Here is an 18,039-nt window from a genome sequence, read left to right as displayed (position 1 = left end):
ACAAAATTCGTCCAACTTTGGTACGACTGGACGATGGCCCATTTTTGCATCGTACAACCTGCGGTGCCTGTTTTGCATCATACAAAGATCGGATGATTTTGTGTACTTTCCAAGCAACAGTGGGTGCACTTTTCTTCTGAAGTTATCTGTACTGCCAAGGCAAGCAACAGAAAATGCAGATATAGCATCGAGCTGGGGCAGTCCCATGGACGATTTGCTTGTGTTGATTTTTACTGAAGAAACGACCATGGCATGTCAAATTTCATGCGTACAAAGCAAAGAGAAGACCAATTGTTAATTGCAACAGATTTGCAACTACCATGTACGAACTACTGTATGCACTAGGTACAAAACGAAGTAGGAACTGGCAAAGGCAGTAGGCATTGTACTACCCATCTCCGTGACCTGTACTTCCCGTCCATTCATCCGGCTGCAGCAATTGCAGAAGAGGCGGCATGGTGATGAACTGATGATCGATCGACAGCGAGTGCTGGGACCAGGGCCACCTCCAGGCCCGCGCCGGCGATGCAAGGCGCTGAGAGGTGCTCAGGGGAAGGAGCCAGCGCCGCGCAGGGAAAGCGGCCAGCGGAGCACTGCCAGGACTGTCGGCGTCCAGGAGCTGCGGGGAAGGACCGCCTGCGTCGAGGGGCGACCTCCGTGGCGTGCCGGGAGGCCGGATGCGAGGGCCCCGGCCGGCGGCGCGAGGGAAGCCCGTAGACGCGGGGAACCGACCGGCAGCGGAGCCGTCCAGGAGGCGGCGGCGCGAGGGTCGTCTGGTCGGCGGCGCGTCGGGCCTTAAGGCGGCGGCGCGGGGAACCTTGAGGCGGCGGCGCGGTGGGCTTCCAGGCGGTGGCGCGGGGATCTCCAGGCCGGCGGTTGGGTGGCCGGCGGCGGGAGGCAGGAAGGTGGGGAACACGGGAGATTGGGATCGAAGCACACGGGTTGGGTTCGTGCGTGGGCAGTGGGTTTGTTTTTGCGACTTGTTTCTTTCTTTTTTCGTGCGGGTCCGCGCCTATATAGGGTGAGGTGGTGCTCACTGGTTTCAGAATATTGTTTTCATATATATATATATATATATATATATATATATATATATATATATATATATATAGGTTTCTATGCTGTATTGCTTTGTCGATGAAAATAATGTGAAGTGAAGATCAAACTTCCAGACAGAATTGTTGATATAACAATTATATATGAGCTCAACCTATCACATAAGTTTTTCGAGAAAAAGGAAAAAAGGTAACATTAACACAACTTTTTCGTATTTAATGATGTAAAAGCATCCATCTGAACTGTACATGTACGTGAGTAAATCCGAGCTAAGTACATGCGACATAGATAAGTGCTTCAGTGGTTGCTCGTATATACCTCACAAGACTGCCCGTGCGAAACCCGGGGAAACAATCACACAGAAAATACAACACGACCAACGGATATAACTGTACAAGAGTGAGAAGAGCACACAAGTTGAAACAATTCTCATGGTTTAGCCTCTGGCTTCGGGAAGTGGAATTCGGGGATGGTGGGCTTCTCGGGCTTCGGTGGCAGCTCCACCTTGGGTAACTCCGGCTTGGCTGGAAGGTGCACCTCCGGGATCGTTGGCAGCTCGGGCTTAGGTGGCAGGTGTACCTCCGGGAACGGCGGCAGCTCAACCTTGGGCAGCTCGGGCTTGGGTGGCAGGTGCACCTCCGGGAACGGCGGCAGCTCCACCTTGGGTAGCTCGGGCTTAGGTGGCAGGTGCACCTCCGGGAACGGAGGCAGCTCGACCTTGGGGAGTGGTGGCAGCTCGGGCTTGTGCTCCTCGCCCTTGGTCGGAGCGGTCTCCTCCTGCAAGGTCCTCACAGCGCCGCTCATGGCAACAGACGAGAGAAGCAGGCCGAGGAGGACAGTGGCTTTTCTCGAAGTCATGTTGCCGGACGTTTCTGTGATTATTGTTGTACAGCTAGCTAGCTATGGCGGTGTCGTTTGGATGTGGGAGAGATAGCAGGTGTTGCGTGCTACTTATAGACTCCCAAGAAGCTAGTATCTCGCGAGATTCCAGTGCTTTGGTCACCTACTCGCCTGCATTTCCCGTTCTTGTGTGCCCTTTCCTTTCAGGTCAATGCCTGGCTATCTTGTATCTGCTTACCATCTGGGTGAGCAATGCAGGAATTAGTTTTTTTTCTTTGAAACACAGAATGAGTATATGTTCTCGAGACCTTACAGCTGCAGTTAAGGACACCATGAGATTACAAACCACTGTTAGGCCAGCTGTTAAGACCAAACGCCGTGTCAGATCGGGGAAGAGAACATGCAGAGGTTTGTACACCACACTCGGCTGTCGTTGTCGCTGGTCAGCCTCTGCTAGAAATAACCTCCAAATGGAAGTTCTAGAGCTCGAGTATTGTACTACATAGGTTTTGCACGTGGAGTTTTAGTCCGTGGTGGATTGGACAACCGTGTAGTCTTTGCTTTGTAACCACTAGATGACCCGTTGCGCTATCGCGCAAAGGCAGAATTCAATCAGAATTTGAGCCATAAGTTTTGGCTTATTTTAATATCGAAGGCTCAGAGCGGAGCTCTACTCTTCTTGTCGTTGTCATCACCGTAGTGGTAAAGGGAGGGCATTCGGGTTGGGTGGCTGTTCAGGCAAGCTATAACATCATCCGATGGCGTGAGTTGGAGAAAATGTCCTGGATGGTCCCTCCACCTTCCTTTGGCTACTCACTTTGCTCCCATGCGACGGCTCCTTCTGCCCCTTGTACGCCCTCCTTTTCCTTTTCCGGCCCCTTAGACGCACTTGGCATCCGTGATGGTGCAGCCATCCTCGGCCGAATTTATGTTAATTGTGTTTAGGAACTAATGATTGAGAGAATCAAGTGATGTTTCATTGATGATTGTTGGGGGTATATATATCCACCGAACAGACGCCAATAAGGCGGTTACAAAGGCACCTCTTCGGTATTACAGCGTTTGGACAAATCTGACTACTTAGCTTAGGACCTAAGCTAATCTTAATAACTGCCTAATTAGCTTAGTACCAAAGCTATCCTACTTCTAACAAATTGTACAACAATTTAAGACCTCTATCAATCAATGGTAGAGTTATATCTGCATGGTATCTTAATCTATGAAAGTGTAAGAATACAACAATGATGTTGAAGCTGAAAGGTAAGTAAGATATAGCAAATCGGTTAGTGGGTAAATCAAGTGAGTTCGTGAAGCTCGATATTTCTGTAGGTTAGTGGGCAAAAAACGTGGGGAAAAAGCGAGATAATATTGTAACCATTCTGATAGATCCCTCGTTAGCTATCTACAGCATAGATTCCAGTATAAATAGATAGAAACATTAAGTATAGCATATATTCCAACATGGATGGATGGAAACACTGAGTATATTGAAAATGGCAAGTTGTGGAATTCCTATGTACACTCTATAGAATTTAGCTAATATCCATAACACAGTCCAGGATGAGATCGGATCAGGTTGTTCTTATAAAACAGTTAAAGCTCTCAGATTTGACAGAAATTTGCTAATTAAACTATAGTGCACAAAATAGATAGGACAACATACCCATACGGAAACAGAAAGGAAAAAAGATGGCACAAAACAGATGGGAGAACAGAGCACATAGACACATAGCTGATCGCATACAGAGCAAGCATATGAGGTACTCTGGCTAATGACTTGGAACCTCATTTCTATTTCCGTTGTCTTGTTCAACTTCCAAGAACCATAATAATTGCTCTGTGAACACGACCACCAACAACAAGTGGTCTTTGGCAGTTTTTGAGACTGGTGCTTTCGTTCTCACAAAGATCCCGAGATTCAGTCGAAAATTCAGACAAAACACAACTGCACCACCGATAATGCACAACATATCAAAACAGATTTACAAATGTGTAATGCTCACGGTAGTTGCATAATCTTACAACTTCCAGCAAAGTAATAATAATGTAGAAAAAGCACCACCAAAAAGAAGAAAAAAAGTGCAAAAAGAAAAACCTCCCTGAGCAAGATATGAAATACAGAAATAGGCCTCTCACTAAGTTAAGCAACAGATATAGCACTACAGGTTCAACCTGGCTACATGCTACCACAAAAATAATCTGGGGAACAACGAACAGATCTGATCAGATACATAGAACATATGAAGTATAGGAGCTAGGTCTAAATTGAAAGATAAAAAACATGTCTAATTGTCTATTTTAGTTTGAGGGCTGGATAAACGATTGTCAAGCTTTAATAGATCGCTTGGGGTACTGTATAAACATGGAATTTTTATTCATGAAAACTGTGGCGAACATAGAGCTACAATGATCCATCCTATGAATGATCATTAGTAGTCTACATTTGGCAGGCAACAAATAATCATAATTAACTATAACCGGCTTATCTTATCTTTAGATGATTAATTAGAACATTCCAAGAACTGATGAAAGCAACTTGCCTAATTGCATTTATATTTTCTTAGCTCAGAACACACCAACAACAGATACAAGAAAATTAAGAACACGAATGATTCATTTCCAATTAGGCTACCATCCTATGTGAAACACATCACCATAGAAACACTGGCCATACTCCAAGCAGCAATACTCAAACTCATCAAGAATTCAGATTGCATACCTCAAATTTCTCAATTTGATAGGGTGTTGGCTAGCGTAGAGGCAAGTCGATGACCACTTGAGTTCGCCTAGTCTCCACATTGACGCGACCTCTTCCTCCACAATAAGGCTGAAACTAAACAATAACTAATAACATACATGCTTCCAAATAATAAAGCCACAATTTAATATATGGAGATTTTTTCTTTGAGAAAAAAAAGTTACTTTAAATTCTTCACTTCCTTAAGAAAGGTGTGCTATTACCAACCTAACATAGAATATGTAAAGGCATCCATGAAAAATATATGCAGGTTTCCTGAGCCGGCGCTCCTCCTCCCGTTCTTCATCTTGAGAGCCTGCCTCATGATGCTACACACAGAAACAACAAGTAGAAAATCAGGCAACAAAATTAGGTAGACACAAGACCCTAAAAAAGGGAAGCATGTATTCTTTCGAAGAATTTTTTTGGGTAAATTTAAGTTTTAAACCAAAGGGATGCCTAGAGATCTCTATGTATGTATAGAAAACACTATCATCTTCCTTAGCTGCAGGAATAAATTAACTGAGGAATGCGTGAGGTTTTAGCACCTGCTCTATTATTATGCCTTGGCAGGACATACCAAAGTAATTCTTTGTCTCGATCAAAGTATATACCTTTTTGTAGCCCGGGAAAAACCTTGATTCATAAAAGAACCACAGTTTCACAACACCTTATGAACTTACAGAAGTTTATACTAATCAATACGGATGCCCATCTCTATGCAAAACCTTACTAATATACTGTTATTTAATATTGTCATGATTCTATAAATGTCAGCAAATAAAAGTCATTATTAAACGAACCAGGAGACTTAAGAAAAAGTATATTCACATAATAGCTGATCTCGCTTAAAAACTGAAAAGTAATACCACCAGAAGTATTAATTGGGAGGTCACCTCTGTTGCCTCACATCGCCGCCGCCTCGTGCTTTGGGCTCTCCGCGCCCGAGGCCGCCGTCGGTGTACATCACCATGGCAAGAGCTCTCTGCACGAGCGGCACCACCGTGGCAGGGGAAGAGTCTGGTGCAATGGCGGCAATGTCGGCGGTCTTGATTGAGATCTCGGTCTCCACCTGGAGAGAGCTGGGGTAGTTGTCGTCGAGTTGTGCCCTTTTGAAACTGAGCGACCACTGTATGAGCAGCTTGCTGGAATCCAAGGCCCTGAGGCCGCCAGAGCTCGCCGACGGTTCGAGGATGCCTTCTTCCATTGGGTCATAGTAGTCGGCCGGGCACGAGAACAAGATGCCCATTCTTGCAACAAGCATCCTTTCTCCCACACAATCTGGAAGAAATAAACAAGGATTAGAAAAACCATAACACGCAATCTGGAAGAAATAAACAAGGTAGACTCTGAAAACTAAAAAACCAACAGTATCTTGGCACTAAAAGAATGCTATTTTACCTGCCCCAGCCTAATCAATCTTTGAGCTGAGACTATAAAATTTGCAAATGGCCAAGAAAAGAATATGGGCTAAACAAAGTATATTGCACCTATCTAATATTTCTCAAGCTGAGGCTGCTCTCTTACCTGCCCTACGCTAGTAAAAGAATGGCCTTCGCCACAGTCTAAGCAAGTCCACGAAATTCCGGTGATTTAATTTGAACAAACCTGTGATAGGAAACTAAAACGGTTGGAACCAAACATGTGTTTACTCAAGATAAATGTAACTGCATAGTACCTTTTCTTTCCAGGTGTTTCCTCAACCAATGCTCTGCCAAATCTGAAACAGCAACAGTAGGCAAATCTTGAGGCAAATCGTGAGGAAATCTGAAACAGAAATAGTAGACAAATCTTGAGGCAAACCGTGAGAAAATCTGAAACAACAGTAGGCAAATCTTGAGGAAAACTCCTTGAGAAAATCTTGAGGAAAACCCCTTCACGTTTGGGAAATCTGAGTAGCAGCAGGCAAATCTTGAGGAGACGGGAGAAAGAAAGAAAAATACCAGGAAAATATATGGGAGCTCGCGGATCTGACGCCCGGGAAATCGTGGACGAGGAAAAGGATGATTTATCCACATAAGTCACGTAATTTGCAACAATTATTTTTTTGTATAGAACGATTGTTAAATCTAACAATCAGCAGGCACCACAAACCTTATCAATCAAATGACCAATTTAAATTTGTGAGACATGAGAACAAATGGAAGCAAGCAAAAACTGAAGCTTTACTGACCTTGAGGCTAATAAATAAAAAGGGAAAAAACTATGTTAGCTAGCTGAAGCGCAGAGAATGAAAGTATTGTATGGATAGGAACATAATCCAGGGGCATCCTTATAGGTGATGGTGTAAAACACAAAATCAGTAAACTCTTATAAGTAGTCTAGAGTTATCCAGGTCATACATATAATGGTTTTTACATGCAAAGTAGTGGAAAATAGATATTAATTGTACAAATGATATTAACGCCCACATTCTGTCATTGTGTACCCAAGAAAATAGATATGGGTAACTGTGACAAATTATAGGCACGATGCAACAAACAAAGGGAATGCAACTATTATACTTCATCACTTCAACGGACATCCAAAGGAAAAGAGAGTAGCTAAAAATCAAAAGGGAACCATCAGCCTGAAACAACTTTTTTCATCGCCGCCTCTTATTAGCGTTTCATGATTGCGCCTCCGTGTTTCGATCTCCTCCGACCTCAGCCATATATGTTACCCTCTTAATCGAAGCTACTGCTGCCCCTGAGTCGCTGTTGCAACTGGAGGAGAGGCCGCCGCTGCCACCGGCCATAAGTTATTTGACTCCCATAGTGTGTTGCGTGTAGGATGTGATTGCAAGAGTTAATCACCTAGGCTGTTGAGGCATGGGTTATCCATTCCTTTTCCTGTACTACATCAAATTCTAGAGAAACTGACTTGAGGCACCGAATAATTCTTAAATGTGTTAGTTTCCTCTTGGCCTAACCCTAGAAATCTCACTTCCTGTCTGTACGGGCAGAAATACTATGCATAGTGAAAAGTTTATTAGAGAAACATAGTTCTATAAATAAAAGTGTCAGTGCTACGAAATCATTGTATTAAAATGAAACAAACATCCTGGCATAAAGCACTTATTACAATGAAGTTTGGCTAGTAAATGCTTATTGGTGAAAAGAAGTATCCAAGTGAGGATACTTCATCACTTTAGGTTCAAACAATGGTTAAATAACACATGCTTATATAATTCCTTCAGATTTCGGTAGAGAAAAAAATTCTTCCGGAGATTGATTTTATCAAGCTTTATATGGCATCATGTTGAAATGTGTAGCTGTTATTATTATATGGTATCCGGAGAAAGCAAAGTGGTGTGCATGTAAATGAAGAAGTGAAAGCAGTGCAAGAATATTAATTGGGTGCCAAGTGAGAAGTCTACTGACCACAAACACCTCTCATGTTCCCTCATTTAAGTGAGATGGTTACACAAGAACCATAAATTCGTTTTAACTTGGTACTGCAAGAAGCAGATGGTCCAAGCAGCTACCAACTTACTGCATTTGTGCTTCCTGGCGGTAAAGTTTGAAATAATTCCATCAGCACATTTTGAAACAATAAAATGATGCTAAATTTAATTCATAAAAAATGATGCAGTTGCCCTCGGCACACACTGAACCATGTTGACTAATGAAGGTTATACACTGCGGACGAACTTATCAAATTTTACCTTTGTGTATTAACCACACCCGAGAGAGAGAGAGAGAGAGAGAGAGAGAGAGAGAGATTATCCTACAAATCTATCACAATTCTGTTTCAGTTCAGTTTGAAGTAAATTCATACTATCATGCTATCTTTTTTAGTTGGAAGTAAACATCAAGAACTGAGTGTTAATTAATCATGTAACTGTTAACACCAAACCCATATGAGAAGTGAAGTCAAATGTTTTAATAAATAGGGTTGACTGATATCCATTTGCATCCTACATGTTAATTGCACATCTGACCTAGTTGCTTCTTAAATTTATACACGCTGAACTGTACCCACGGATTAAACAATAACCTTATTTATCTGACCGGCCTAAATTAATACATCCAGTCCAGTTTGAGCCTAGTTAAAGCCCAGCAATCTGCTTTATTTATCTGACCCCTTACAAGCAGCTGATTCAACATTGCACGTTCGAGTGTTGTTCTAGTGATTCTTGCATATTGTTCTCAGTTCACTAATATCATTTTGTACTGACACAGAGATGGCTGCATATATTCATTCAAATTTGAACGCTAAGCAATTGCAACTCTCTACACAACCTTCTCTCTTATAGGTTGAACGACAAACTCAAATCAGGTTATGTGCACTAAATTCAGGGGAATGATATGATAATTCAGGCCCAAAAAAGAAGGTAGTACAGAGTTAGCTTCATATTGACCATCCCTGGGTTTTGGCCAGTGAAAAACAATGGAACACAACTAACCAAGGATCAATTTGAGGGTGCTTCCCGCAAGAAACCAGTCCAAGCACACTTGCAATATCCATCAAGCCTACCATCGAGTATGGACTCCACTGCACAAGGAAAACATCAATGGTCACCAATAATGCAAAGCAACAGGTAAGCCCATCATAAGCGAAAAGAAATTTCAGATATGCAATGGCAAGAAAGTAATTTAAATTAATCACATGGCAAGCATATTCAGGAGAGTCACCTGGAGATACTCGTATTTCCGCACAGCTGACGGACACTAATTGGATCTGCATTTTATTAGCAGCAGCAAACACACGATTTTCCTGGAGTTGCCGTTGCTTTAGCTGAAAAAACAACAATAATGTCTATGTTATATATCAAACAAAATGGAACATAACTACAATTTCAGGTTTACTGTGATAGTAGTGCAAATAGAACAGAACTGACAAGAATCCTATGGACCACTACATACTCATACTTATTCTCAAATTGAGTGGACTACAAAGAGGCAAACCTGGCATATTATCTCACTGCATCATAAGGAAATATTTAAACTGCATTATCAAAATAAAGAAGTCAGCATACATATAACAAAAGACACCCTATCATAAGAGAATAGAAAAGAATTGAGAACTAACATTTAATTATCCAAGCCTAAGAGCATGGAGTATAAAGTAAATGTTATATAGCTCGCACTGGCAAATTCAGACAAGGTCGACTAACCATTAATATATCCTACTTGCTGACATGTGCATAACAAAAGGAACCCTATCACAAGAGAATAGAAAACCGAGTGCATCCATTACTTGAAAGAACCCTATTATTTACATGAGCTGCATCCATTACTTGAAAGAACCCTATTATTTACATGAGCTGCTGTGAGGTCCAGGCCCTTCCATTCTGGCCGCCGCCACCTCCGGGCCTCCGCAAGAAAGTACTACTCACTCCCACAAATGATCCAAAATATACTATAAACTAAAGTATACAAACTAAGTTTCCTTGATTCATCTCCTATTGATATCTTCATGATCACTATTTATATTTCCAACACCATAAAGTGAAGTGTAAAAACCAGTATGCGAGAAGCACTACTAAAAATATTACCAACATAGCACACATGGCCTAATTAACATAATCAGGAAGCAGAGAGGCAGCACAACACCTTGAAGGTGCAGGACCCATCTGCCGCCGCCGACGACTCCCCGAGCTGCAGAACATGCCGTTGTCTGCCCCCAACCAACACCAGCCGATGTCACCGGCACACAAAATATATGTTATTTTCAGTAAATTAATGTGTCAGCTCAAATCACACACCAACCATAAGATGCATGCTTGGACAGGGGAAACAAGTATGGTAAAAAGATGCTACTCCTAGTCATTATTGCTTACTACGCAACCAATCTAGAGGCAAAAAAGCGAGATAGATTAAACAAAACTGAAAATAACTACAAAGATTATCAGTATTCAATTTGGTGAACATGCGAAGAAAATTAAATTTGAGGGTAGACCAATGTAGCTGAAACTACAAATTACACAAATATAAATTAATGGCAGAATTGATTGTCATATGAAAGGTCCTGGTTTCACTCAGCAGCTTAAAAAGCGGAGGGACTGAAAGGGCTCACCTCAAAGCAGCCAAGTAGAGGGCTTGATCTGTAAGCACTCTATGTGCCAAAGCAAACCCGGTAACGAAACTGCAATCAAAACACAACAATTATAGACCATAGGCATCTGAATAGTGAGCAAAATCAAGCATTGGCCTCTTTTTGGCAGTTCGGCCTTTTTAATTTTAAGATTAACATTCAGAGAAAACAAGCAACCTGATGAGAGAGCGCACATATTTGAGAAATATCATATGTAGTTGGATAGAGTACATGAGAATAAACAGGGAAAAGCTAGAGAGAAGAGGATGAGCACACCTGGGGCAGCAATGGAGTCCACGAAGGCCAATGGTGGTTGTTGTCGCTCTCGGTGAATCCCTAGACATCCAAACTCTAGCTGCAAAATAAAATAAAATTAGGGTGGTAGGAATCAAAAGGAGTCAGTAAAAATAAAGAGAAGATGATGCTCCCAGGGGGAGAGAAAGAGCTCATTTGTGTCAAATGGGATGCTCTTCTCTGACCTTGTGCAAAGACTGGCCGTCGCCACCCTCCACAGGACGCGCTCCAGCAGTGCCTCCTCTCGCCCGCCACCACCATCGTCTCGTCCGCCTCCATCGCGCTCGTCAGTGATGGTCGATGGGCGCCACCGCTGCAGGTTTCTTGACCGCATCCAGGGCCGGCCTGCTCAAGAGAAGGAGCGGCGCCACGCCGCGTGCTCCTCCGCTCCCTCCTCCTGCTCCTCCCCGCGCTCTCCCCCCGACGGCCCGCACCAGCTCCACAGCCTCTCCACGCCCGAACTCGACGCCGCACTCTGTGGCCACGCAGAAGGTCGCCGCCGCCAGCTTGGCGCGCATCGCGTGCCACCGCTGCTGCCGCGTCCAGCAGCCGCCGTCGCTCAACGCGCGGTCCCTGCAGCCGCCGGCTCCCGCGTCAAGCGACGCTGGCAGGGGAATCGAAGCCGGGGATGCGCCGTCGCCGCTGCCAGTCGATGCGCCGTCGCCGGGAGGAGACGGCGATGGCGGCGCGGGAGGGAGAGGAATGGGAGAGCCAGGGGATTGGAGGAGGCGGCTGATTGGGGGAGGAGGAGAGGAGGTGGGGGACGTCATCTAGGTTTTCACCCGTCCAAGAAAACGAAGGCGACGCGAAATGCTGCCGTATCTGTCTCTTGTTGGCGGCCCCGCACGCTTTCGGGCCCGAGTGTCATGGACCGTTAATGAGTAGCGTCAGGTCGAAAAAGAAAATACCGCATCTAACGGCCAGGGTGAAAGGTGGGTTCGCGAATTCACTGTACAGGGTAAATCGGACGACCAGGATGGTTTTGCCCCTTTTGAGGCCTCCTGGAGGCGGGTACTCTTGGAACATTTATAGGAGAAACTAGATGACCCGTTGCGCTATCGGGCAAGTGCAAATGAAAGCGTATTAATATGTCAATGGATGCTGACCTATAGGACGGTAATTTAATAAATAATTTATTTCGGTGCTTTAATCTATATTTTTGGTGATTGTTCATGTCTTGAGTTGCTATATACGCATCAAATATGGCATTTATTTCTTATCCCTATAAATTTTACAGAATTATACAGGATGTTTCATACCAAAATAGTTGTAAGACGATCTTTCATGTATTGGTCATTCAAAGTTAATGCGGAGAGTATTCACTGTTCTACTATATTTGCCTTCCATTTTTGCCATGAGATTTTGTTTTCCCATTTCCTGGTATTGTCCATTGATATTAAATATTTCACAATTTCTATAACATGTCAAGCTTTACCGGAACCACATTGGTAAGCAACGTATGCTATAAAACTAAATCATCAATCTATCACGTGGATGTCTGCACATTATGAAGTTTTATCAGAAATAATCCGAAATAAGCAATGACTAAACCGAAACTCAGCATTGATTCAAGATGAAAAACCGTGCATCTTCCTCAAATCACCGTGCATCTTCCTCAAATCACGCATGTGATAAACAACCATGTCAAGATGTACCTGCCATTTTGATTCAAGATGTACTTGCCATTTTGATTCAAGATGTACATGCCAAGCTAGGTGTACATCCCACTGCCAAAACCAAAATCTCAGCCAAAAATGGGCCCGGAGTCGTTAATTACAACTTCCACACAGGATAAACTGTGACAAATAACTATTCTGCAAACAACATTTTTACTACTGTGGTAAACCATAGAAGATAATGCCTGAAACATCACGAGATAGTTAAGTTTGTGCTAAATAAGAGAGAACTACAGTTTAGAGAATATCACATGCACAAACATGGAATCCCTTTTCTTCATAGAGCATGGCAAGGACATATACCATCTTGTTTATAGAAGGTCTGCCAGCAAAAATCAACAAGTAAAATCAAAAGGAACAGTACATATGATAAGCTACCAAGCAAGATCATCTATCTTGTCTAACTGAACACCATTCCATCTAGCCTGGGTAGTGCACAAAAATCTGAAACTCGTATATTAGCAGCCTTAGGATAAAATTACAGAGCATATGGCCATATAATTCTGAAACTCATACCAGTTTACATCTTCTCTGAAATTTAACAACCTCACAAGTTCTGATTCCTGAACACTACAACTCGACCGACTACAAAATCCGGTCGAATCCGGTCGATCTTGAGTGGAATCTCAAGCGCACGCCGTCCTGCGCTGGTGACAGTATCAGCTTGCCCAAGGCTGAGCTTGCCCAAGGCTGCAGGCAGCGCTGAAGCGGCCCGGCCGCGCATCTGTCTCGTGTCCAAGGAGTACATCCTGAGTCGCGTCTTCTCATCTATGGAACTAAAAAACGGAAACATCTAACAACCTTAGATGCATGCCACATATCAGCCATTTTATTTTGTGCTCAGGTTCCTTATATGTCAAATACACTGTAATAAATACCGTCAGGTAACTTTTGCTGAAGAAATATCACTTCATGCACAACTTAGGTATGAACTGTAATATATATAACACTGACATATATACATACTTTCGAGACACTGTCATACGAGTATTTTTCCTTGAGAACACCTAATGTAGCATGAAGACCTGAAACGTAAGTGAGTGAGCACAACAAGCAGGTCTTATTACACACAAAATATGAAAGTTAATAATTCTGCCAGGACATCTTGCCCTTTATAAATTACTAGTGGCTGGGGCGCCCCATGGGGCGCCTCCTCGCCGGTCAGGTGCGGCTGAATCAACAGCCCAATCTTGACATCTAGCTTCACTCAATTAAAGTGATCTCAGGCATACAATCGCATACCAACATGTCTTTCTTCTCTCACCAATTACTTTTACACGTGGTTTCTGATCGATTATTCATAATCTATAACTTGACAAAACTTGTTTACAACAATGCTACAAGAAAACAGGGTAGCTTTACATACAAGGTTGAAACGATGCCTAAACTAATTAGCACACATTGAGCTAGTGGTGTACACCAACAAAAGGCCCACACACAGACGACGGAGCAAACGAAGGACAGCAGCGCTAGGCCTGAAGTATCAATGAAAGGTGATGTATTGCATATTTGCATCAGCATGGAGGGTTCCTGTAATCTGGCACAGAGGGTGCACCTCCTCAGTAGTTTCTTCATAGAATTTGACAGATAATCGAATTTTGCAAGTTTGCATGTAATCCAATGAAAAAGTTGTTGCATGAACGTACATACAGACATTAAGTGCAAGAAGGAAATCGAAAAAAAAACTACAAAATATTTGCAGGCTTCAGTATTACCTTTCATGAACTGCATGTACTGAGACGTGATGATAGCCACGCTATGAGAGCCAATGGCTGAAGTGTGGGCACCCTCAGCAACAATCATGAACCTACAGCTCAATATAAGAATAAAAAGCACGGAGCAGTTAATGAATTGCCAATTTCCTAGTGGACAAAGTATATAGGCGTCCCTAACAACTTTATAGCTAGCAAGCACATTATAAATATTGTCTATGTGATCCTTCAAAACATGTAGTGAATTGAGGCGACACTCATCATGGATACCACCATGACCTCACTACAAGATCAGATTACATGAACTTCAGAGGGGTTTAGAGGGGCTTACTGGATTTCCTGCAGCGGCCTAAAACCTATAACTTAAAAGGCTGCAGCTTCAGTGATTGGAAATTAAAAATACAGTTTAAGTCGGCAAAGGAAAGTGGGGGAGTAAATCAATTTAAAAACACACAATAGCAGACAACTGCACTGAAGCTGGCCTGGATGGTTAAAATTTACATTTATCCTCCTCTATTGAAGTGTGATGATACTTTTCTTTGCAGTTAGCAATTTGTTTTCAGCTGAACAAAAAATGCATTTACCTAGGAAGATAAACAATGTTCTTTCTTTGAGGGCGCAAGTGGTCATTTCTTTGACATCATAATGATACTCATGAACAGATAAATAATGTTCTTTCATTTCTTCCCTAGCAAGATAGACCTAAGGCATTAAGCATGTACAGGGATAACATAAATTTATTTAGCCACGGGAACATCAATCGGTTAGAGAAATATCACAATATTATTTCTTTCCTTCCAAGACGCTGGCCCTAAACCACGAAAGCATGTAGAGGAATAACAATAACTTTGTTTAACTACAGGAACTACAACCACAATGAAATCTAATTAACACCGGTAAATGGAAACAAACTCTAGTTTAGATTAAAAAAATAGTCTATAAACCACAGCATGGACCAAGCGGCAAACTAAGTATGCGAAAATGAAAGAAGGGACCCATAGAAGATGAATAAAAAACTTAAGAGAGCAAATCCAGACCAGAAAAACGCACAAGATCAAATAGAATCCAGATGCCGTTGGACCAGATCAACCAAGACCAATCCAACCAATGCCCGCGAAGCAGATCAGCCAGCCGGACCAGATCAATAAATTTGTTAATGAAATGATGACATCGCAGAAATCATAACCCATCTTCTCACAAGTAAGAGTGCCCCTTGTTCACAAATGCAAAGAAAAAACAGGTAAGAACCAGAGCCAAACAAAAGGATAATAAATGGGAGCGGTGTTTTGGAATATGGGTGCATATGCTCCCTATATTTCGAAATGCATCTTACATACATTATAAATTTTTTTTAAAAATTGAAACTAAAAGTTCGCACGTACATCTTCACGTGCTACGTGCTCACAAAGTCGTTTCATAAAAAATCAACTTATCATGTGACGTGTGTAAAAAAGACAAAATTCCATGCTAAAAATAATGCTTTTCACAAGACAAAATTTCTCTTTTTTATATAGACCACACAAAATATTGATTTTTCGTGAAACTTGATGAACACACGTATATTATGGAGATGTACATGTAGAATTTTTTATCCAAATTTTTCGACATTTCGAAATATGATTTTTTGGTAGAGTGAGCATGCGCACCCGGGGGCCGAATTGAATTTCCGATAATAAATACCAAAGATTGCCCATCGTTGTGACAAAAAAGAACACATCAGCTAGAATATCTTCTTGAGTGTAGTTAGCCAACTCTGAAAAAGAATATATATGAGATTGGAGTCCAATAGGAACATGCGCTAATGAGTTTAGTCAGATTGCTTACAATGCGACCAAATCCAACAAAAAGTGAGGCAATTAATTCCATGAGATTACTTCTCCTGTGTTAACACAACATATGCTTCGAAATGACACTTTCTTTGGCACTAAGGCTGAGTTGCAAAACCATCAGTTGCATGCCAGCCCGACCATTCTTTGTCTATAGTCATTGTATAATACCATGTACCTGTAAGGCAGACAGTGAATTATGAGCATCCAGCCATCATACGGATACCTATATTTACAGACCGAATACTTATAAAAATTCTGAAATAAACATCAAAATCAAGTATAGAGAGATAATGAGCAAAAGGACATCAGAATACCATCTAATATACTCAAAAAATTAGGTCGGGTAAGGTTACACAAATATATTCCACATACTGAACAAAACAAGCAAAATACCATCTGAATCTAGGCAGACAGAGGTCTTGTCGTGCCTTGTGTCCTTCCAGCACCCACCATTAGCCATAGCGCACCACACGGCCTGACGGCTCTGCACTTTTTGTGCCGTCCCCCTCGGACGCCCTCCACCACCAGGGCAAACGTGGAAACCCTTCCTCTGTATGTATACTGCAAAAGTGACAGCATTTACGGAATCACTTACCGGGATGAGTTAAAGTGTTCTGAAAAATGGATATGGCATGGTCCAGAACAGCTGCGACGCAGAGCTCCAGGTGGGGAACGTGGAGAAGGCCCGGCAGAGGAAAGCCAGGGGAGGGGCGCCCCATCCACTGAAGGGTGCACGGAGAAGACGGACTCCACGCAACCAGCAAACAGATTGGTACCACAGCTTTAGCAATTGGAGAAGGATCCGTCGCCTCTTTGGCATATACTACGGAGTAGTATACATAAACATACGAAGGAGCACGACGGATATACATGAAAGTAACCACACGTACAAGCAGGAAAATCGCACTCAAGCGAGTCTAGAAGACGAGTCGGCATACCTCGCTAGAGAGAGAAAACACGAAATCTAGGCTTGTTGACGCTGGACGCGGCGGCCGGAGATGAACCCAGACGGGGCCAATCTGAAGAATGCCGCCGTCGGAGGCGTGGTGCTCTAGGAAGATCGGGACATCTCTGCGGGCACCACCTCCCCAACTCTTTGTGCCACTGACCATATCCCCATCCCCGCCGCCTCCCTGTCTCCACATCCAGCTCAGTTGTGTCCTCCTTGTGCTCCCCATCGGCATGATCTCCTCCATGGGACCGCTGCAGCCGAAGAGGAAAGCCACATGTCTTAGGAAGGAGAAGAAGGCGCATAACAGGGAGGGGGTTTAGCAGGGGCAGCGCCGGTGGAGGGAGGGGGACGGAGACGCAGCTCCGGCGACGGGAAGAAAAGTGGGGAATCAGGGAAAATGAGGGGGATTTTCTTGCGCGTGAGATGAATAGACAGGCCTCGCAGACGTGGGGCTCGAGCCGCAGTCACCACGGACAACGAGGTAGTTTTTCTAGTGACCAACATATCCAGCCAACACACATACATGTGGGTCCAACAACAAACGCGGTCCACAAGCAGCCTCACACGAGCAAGAGCGGACGCGCGAGCACGGATATCCAGCCACAGGACGATATCATGCACAGCTTTTGCGGTGGCAGAGGGTGGTGGGCCTGGTGAAAACTACACCTACCGAAAAGGCGACACATCTTCGATATGACTTGCGGGCCAGTGGTAGATCAGGCCCACACGCAGCGAAAGAGGCTAGAGCATGAGCGGTGTTTGCTCCACCATCCTTTCTGCCATACCGCTTTACCGCAGAAAATGCTGGACATTGAACACATAAATATCGCAGCACATGTATAGAATGACAGACGGGCCACAAGTACCTAGGGTCCATGGGCAGTGTATAGGTCGATCACCACGGTGCTACTCAGCTCCAGCCAAC

The 18,039-nt window shown here is 43.3% G+C and overlaps 3 protein-coding genes and 1 long non-coding RNA gene across 7 annotated transcripts; all 4 read right to left on the bottom strand.

Moving 5' to 3' along the window:
- Positions 1–1,311: 1,311 nt before the first annotated feature.
- On the bottom strand, positions 1,312–1,967 carry LOC127330037 (uncharacterized). Its single transcript, XM_051356400.2, has one exon. It carries the CDS (start codon positions 1,912–1,914, stop codon positions 1,486–1,488), a length of 429 nt encoding a protein of 142 aa, XP_051212360.1. The 5' UTR covers positions 1,915–1,967; the 3' UTR covers positions 1,312–1,485.
- A 2,886-nt stretch (positions 1,968–4,853) lies between these two features.
- LOC127332755 (uncharacterized) lies at positions 4,854–7,088 on the bottom strand. The gene is made up of 5 exons (XM_071825121.1): positions 6,577–7,088; positions 6,312–6,400; positions 6,161–6,241; positions 5,530–5,914; positions 4,854–4,962 (listed from the first exon to the last, which is right to left on the bottom strand). The coding sequence occupies exons 4-5, from the start codon at positions 5,895–5,897 to the stop codon at positions 4,854–4,856; spliced, it is 477 nt and encodes a 158-aa protein (XP_071681222.1). The 5' UTR covers positions 5,898–5,914; positions 6,161–6,241; positions 6,312–6,400; positions 6,577–7,088.
- A 1,931-nt stretch (positions 7,089–9,019) lies between these two features.
- Positions 9,020–11,230, bottom strand: LOC139835160 (uncharacterized). Its single transcript, XM_071825120.1, has 7 exons — positions 11,131–11,230; positions 10,928–11,006; positions 10,634–10,702; positions 10,171–10,234; positions 9,523–9,562; positions 9,250–9,352; positions 9,020–9,109 (listed from the first exon to the last, which is right to left on the bottom strand). Exons 1-5 carry the CDS (start codon positions 11,222–11,224, stop codon positions 9,536–9,538), a joined length of 333 nt encoding a protein of 110 aa, XP_071681221.1. The 5' UTR covers positions 11,225–11,230; the 3' UTR covers positions 9,020–9,109; positions 9,250–9,352; positions 9,523–9,535.
- Positions 11,231–13,838: 2,608 nt separating this feature from the next.
- LOC127332754 (uncharacterized) lies at positions 13,839–17,556 on the bottom strand. Of its 4 annotated transcripts, none has more exons than XR_007870648.2 (4): positions 17,101–17,555; positions 16,158–16,723; positions 14,337–16,086; positions 13,839–14,151 (listed from the first exon to the last, which is right to left on the bottom strand). It is a non-coding gene; the product is annotated as an uncharacterized lncRNA (long non-coding RNA). The 4 variants fall into 4 exon arrangements; XR_007870649.2 differs by having other exon boundaries at positions 14,337–16,337; positions 16,556–16,723; positions 17,101–17,554; XR_007870647.2 differs by having other exon boundaries at positions 13,839–14,158; positions 14,337–16,723; positions 17,101–17,556.
- Positions 17,557–18,039: the final 483 nt, after the last annotated feature.

This window comes from Lolium perenne, chromosome 2 (assembly GCF_019359855.2).
Source record: "Lolium perenne isolate Kyuss_39 chromosome 2, Kyuss_2.0, whole genome shotgun sequence".
Classification (NCBI taxonomy): Eukaryota; Viridiplantae; Streptophyta; class Magnoliopsida; order Poales; family Poaceae; genus Lolium; species Lolium perenne.
The sequence above is the reverse complement of the archived record's forward strand: the minus strand, read 5'-3'. Positions and strand labels throughout refer to the sequence as shown.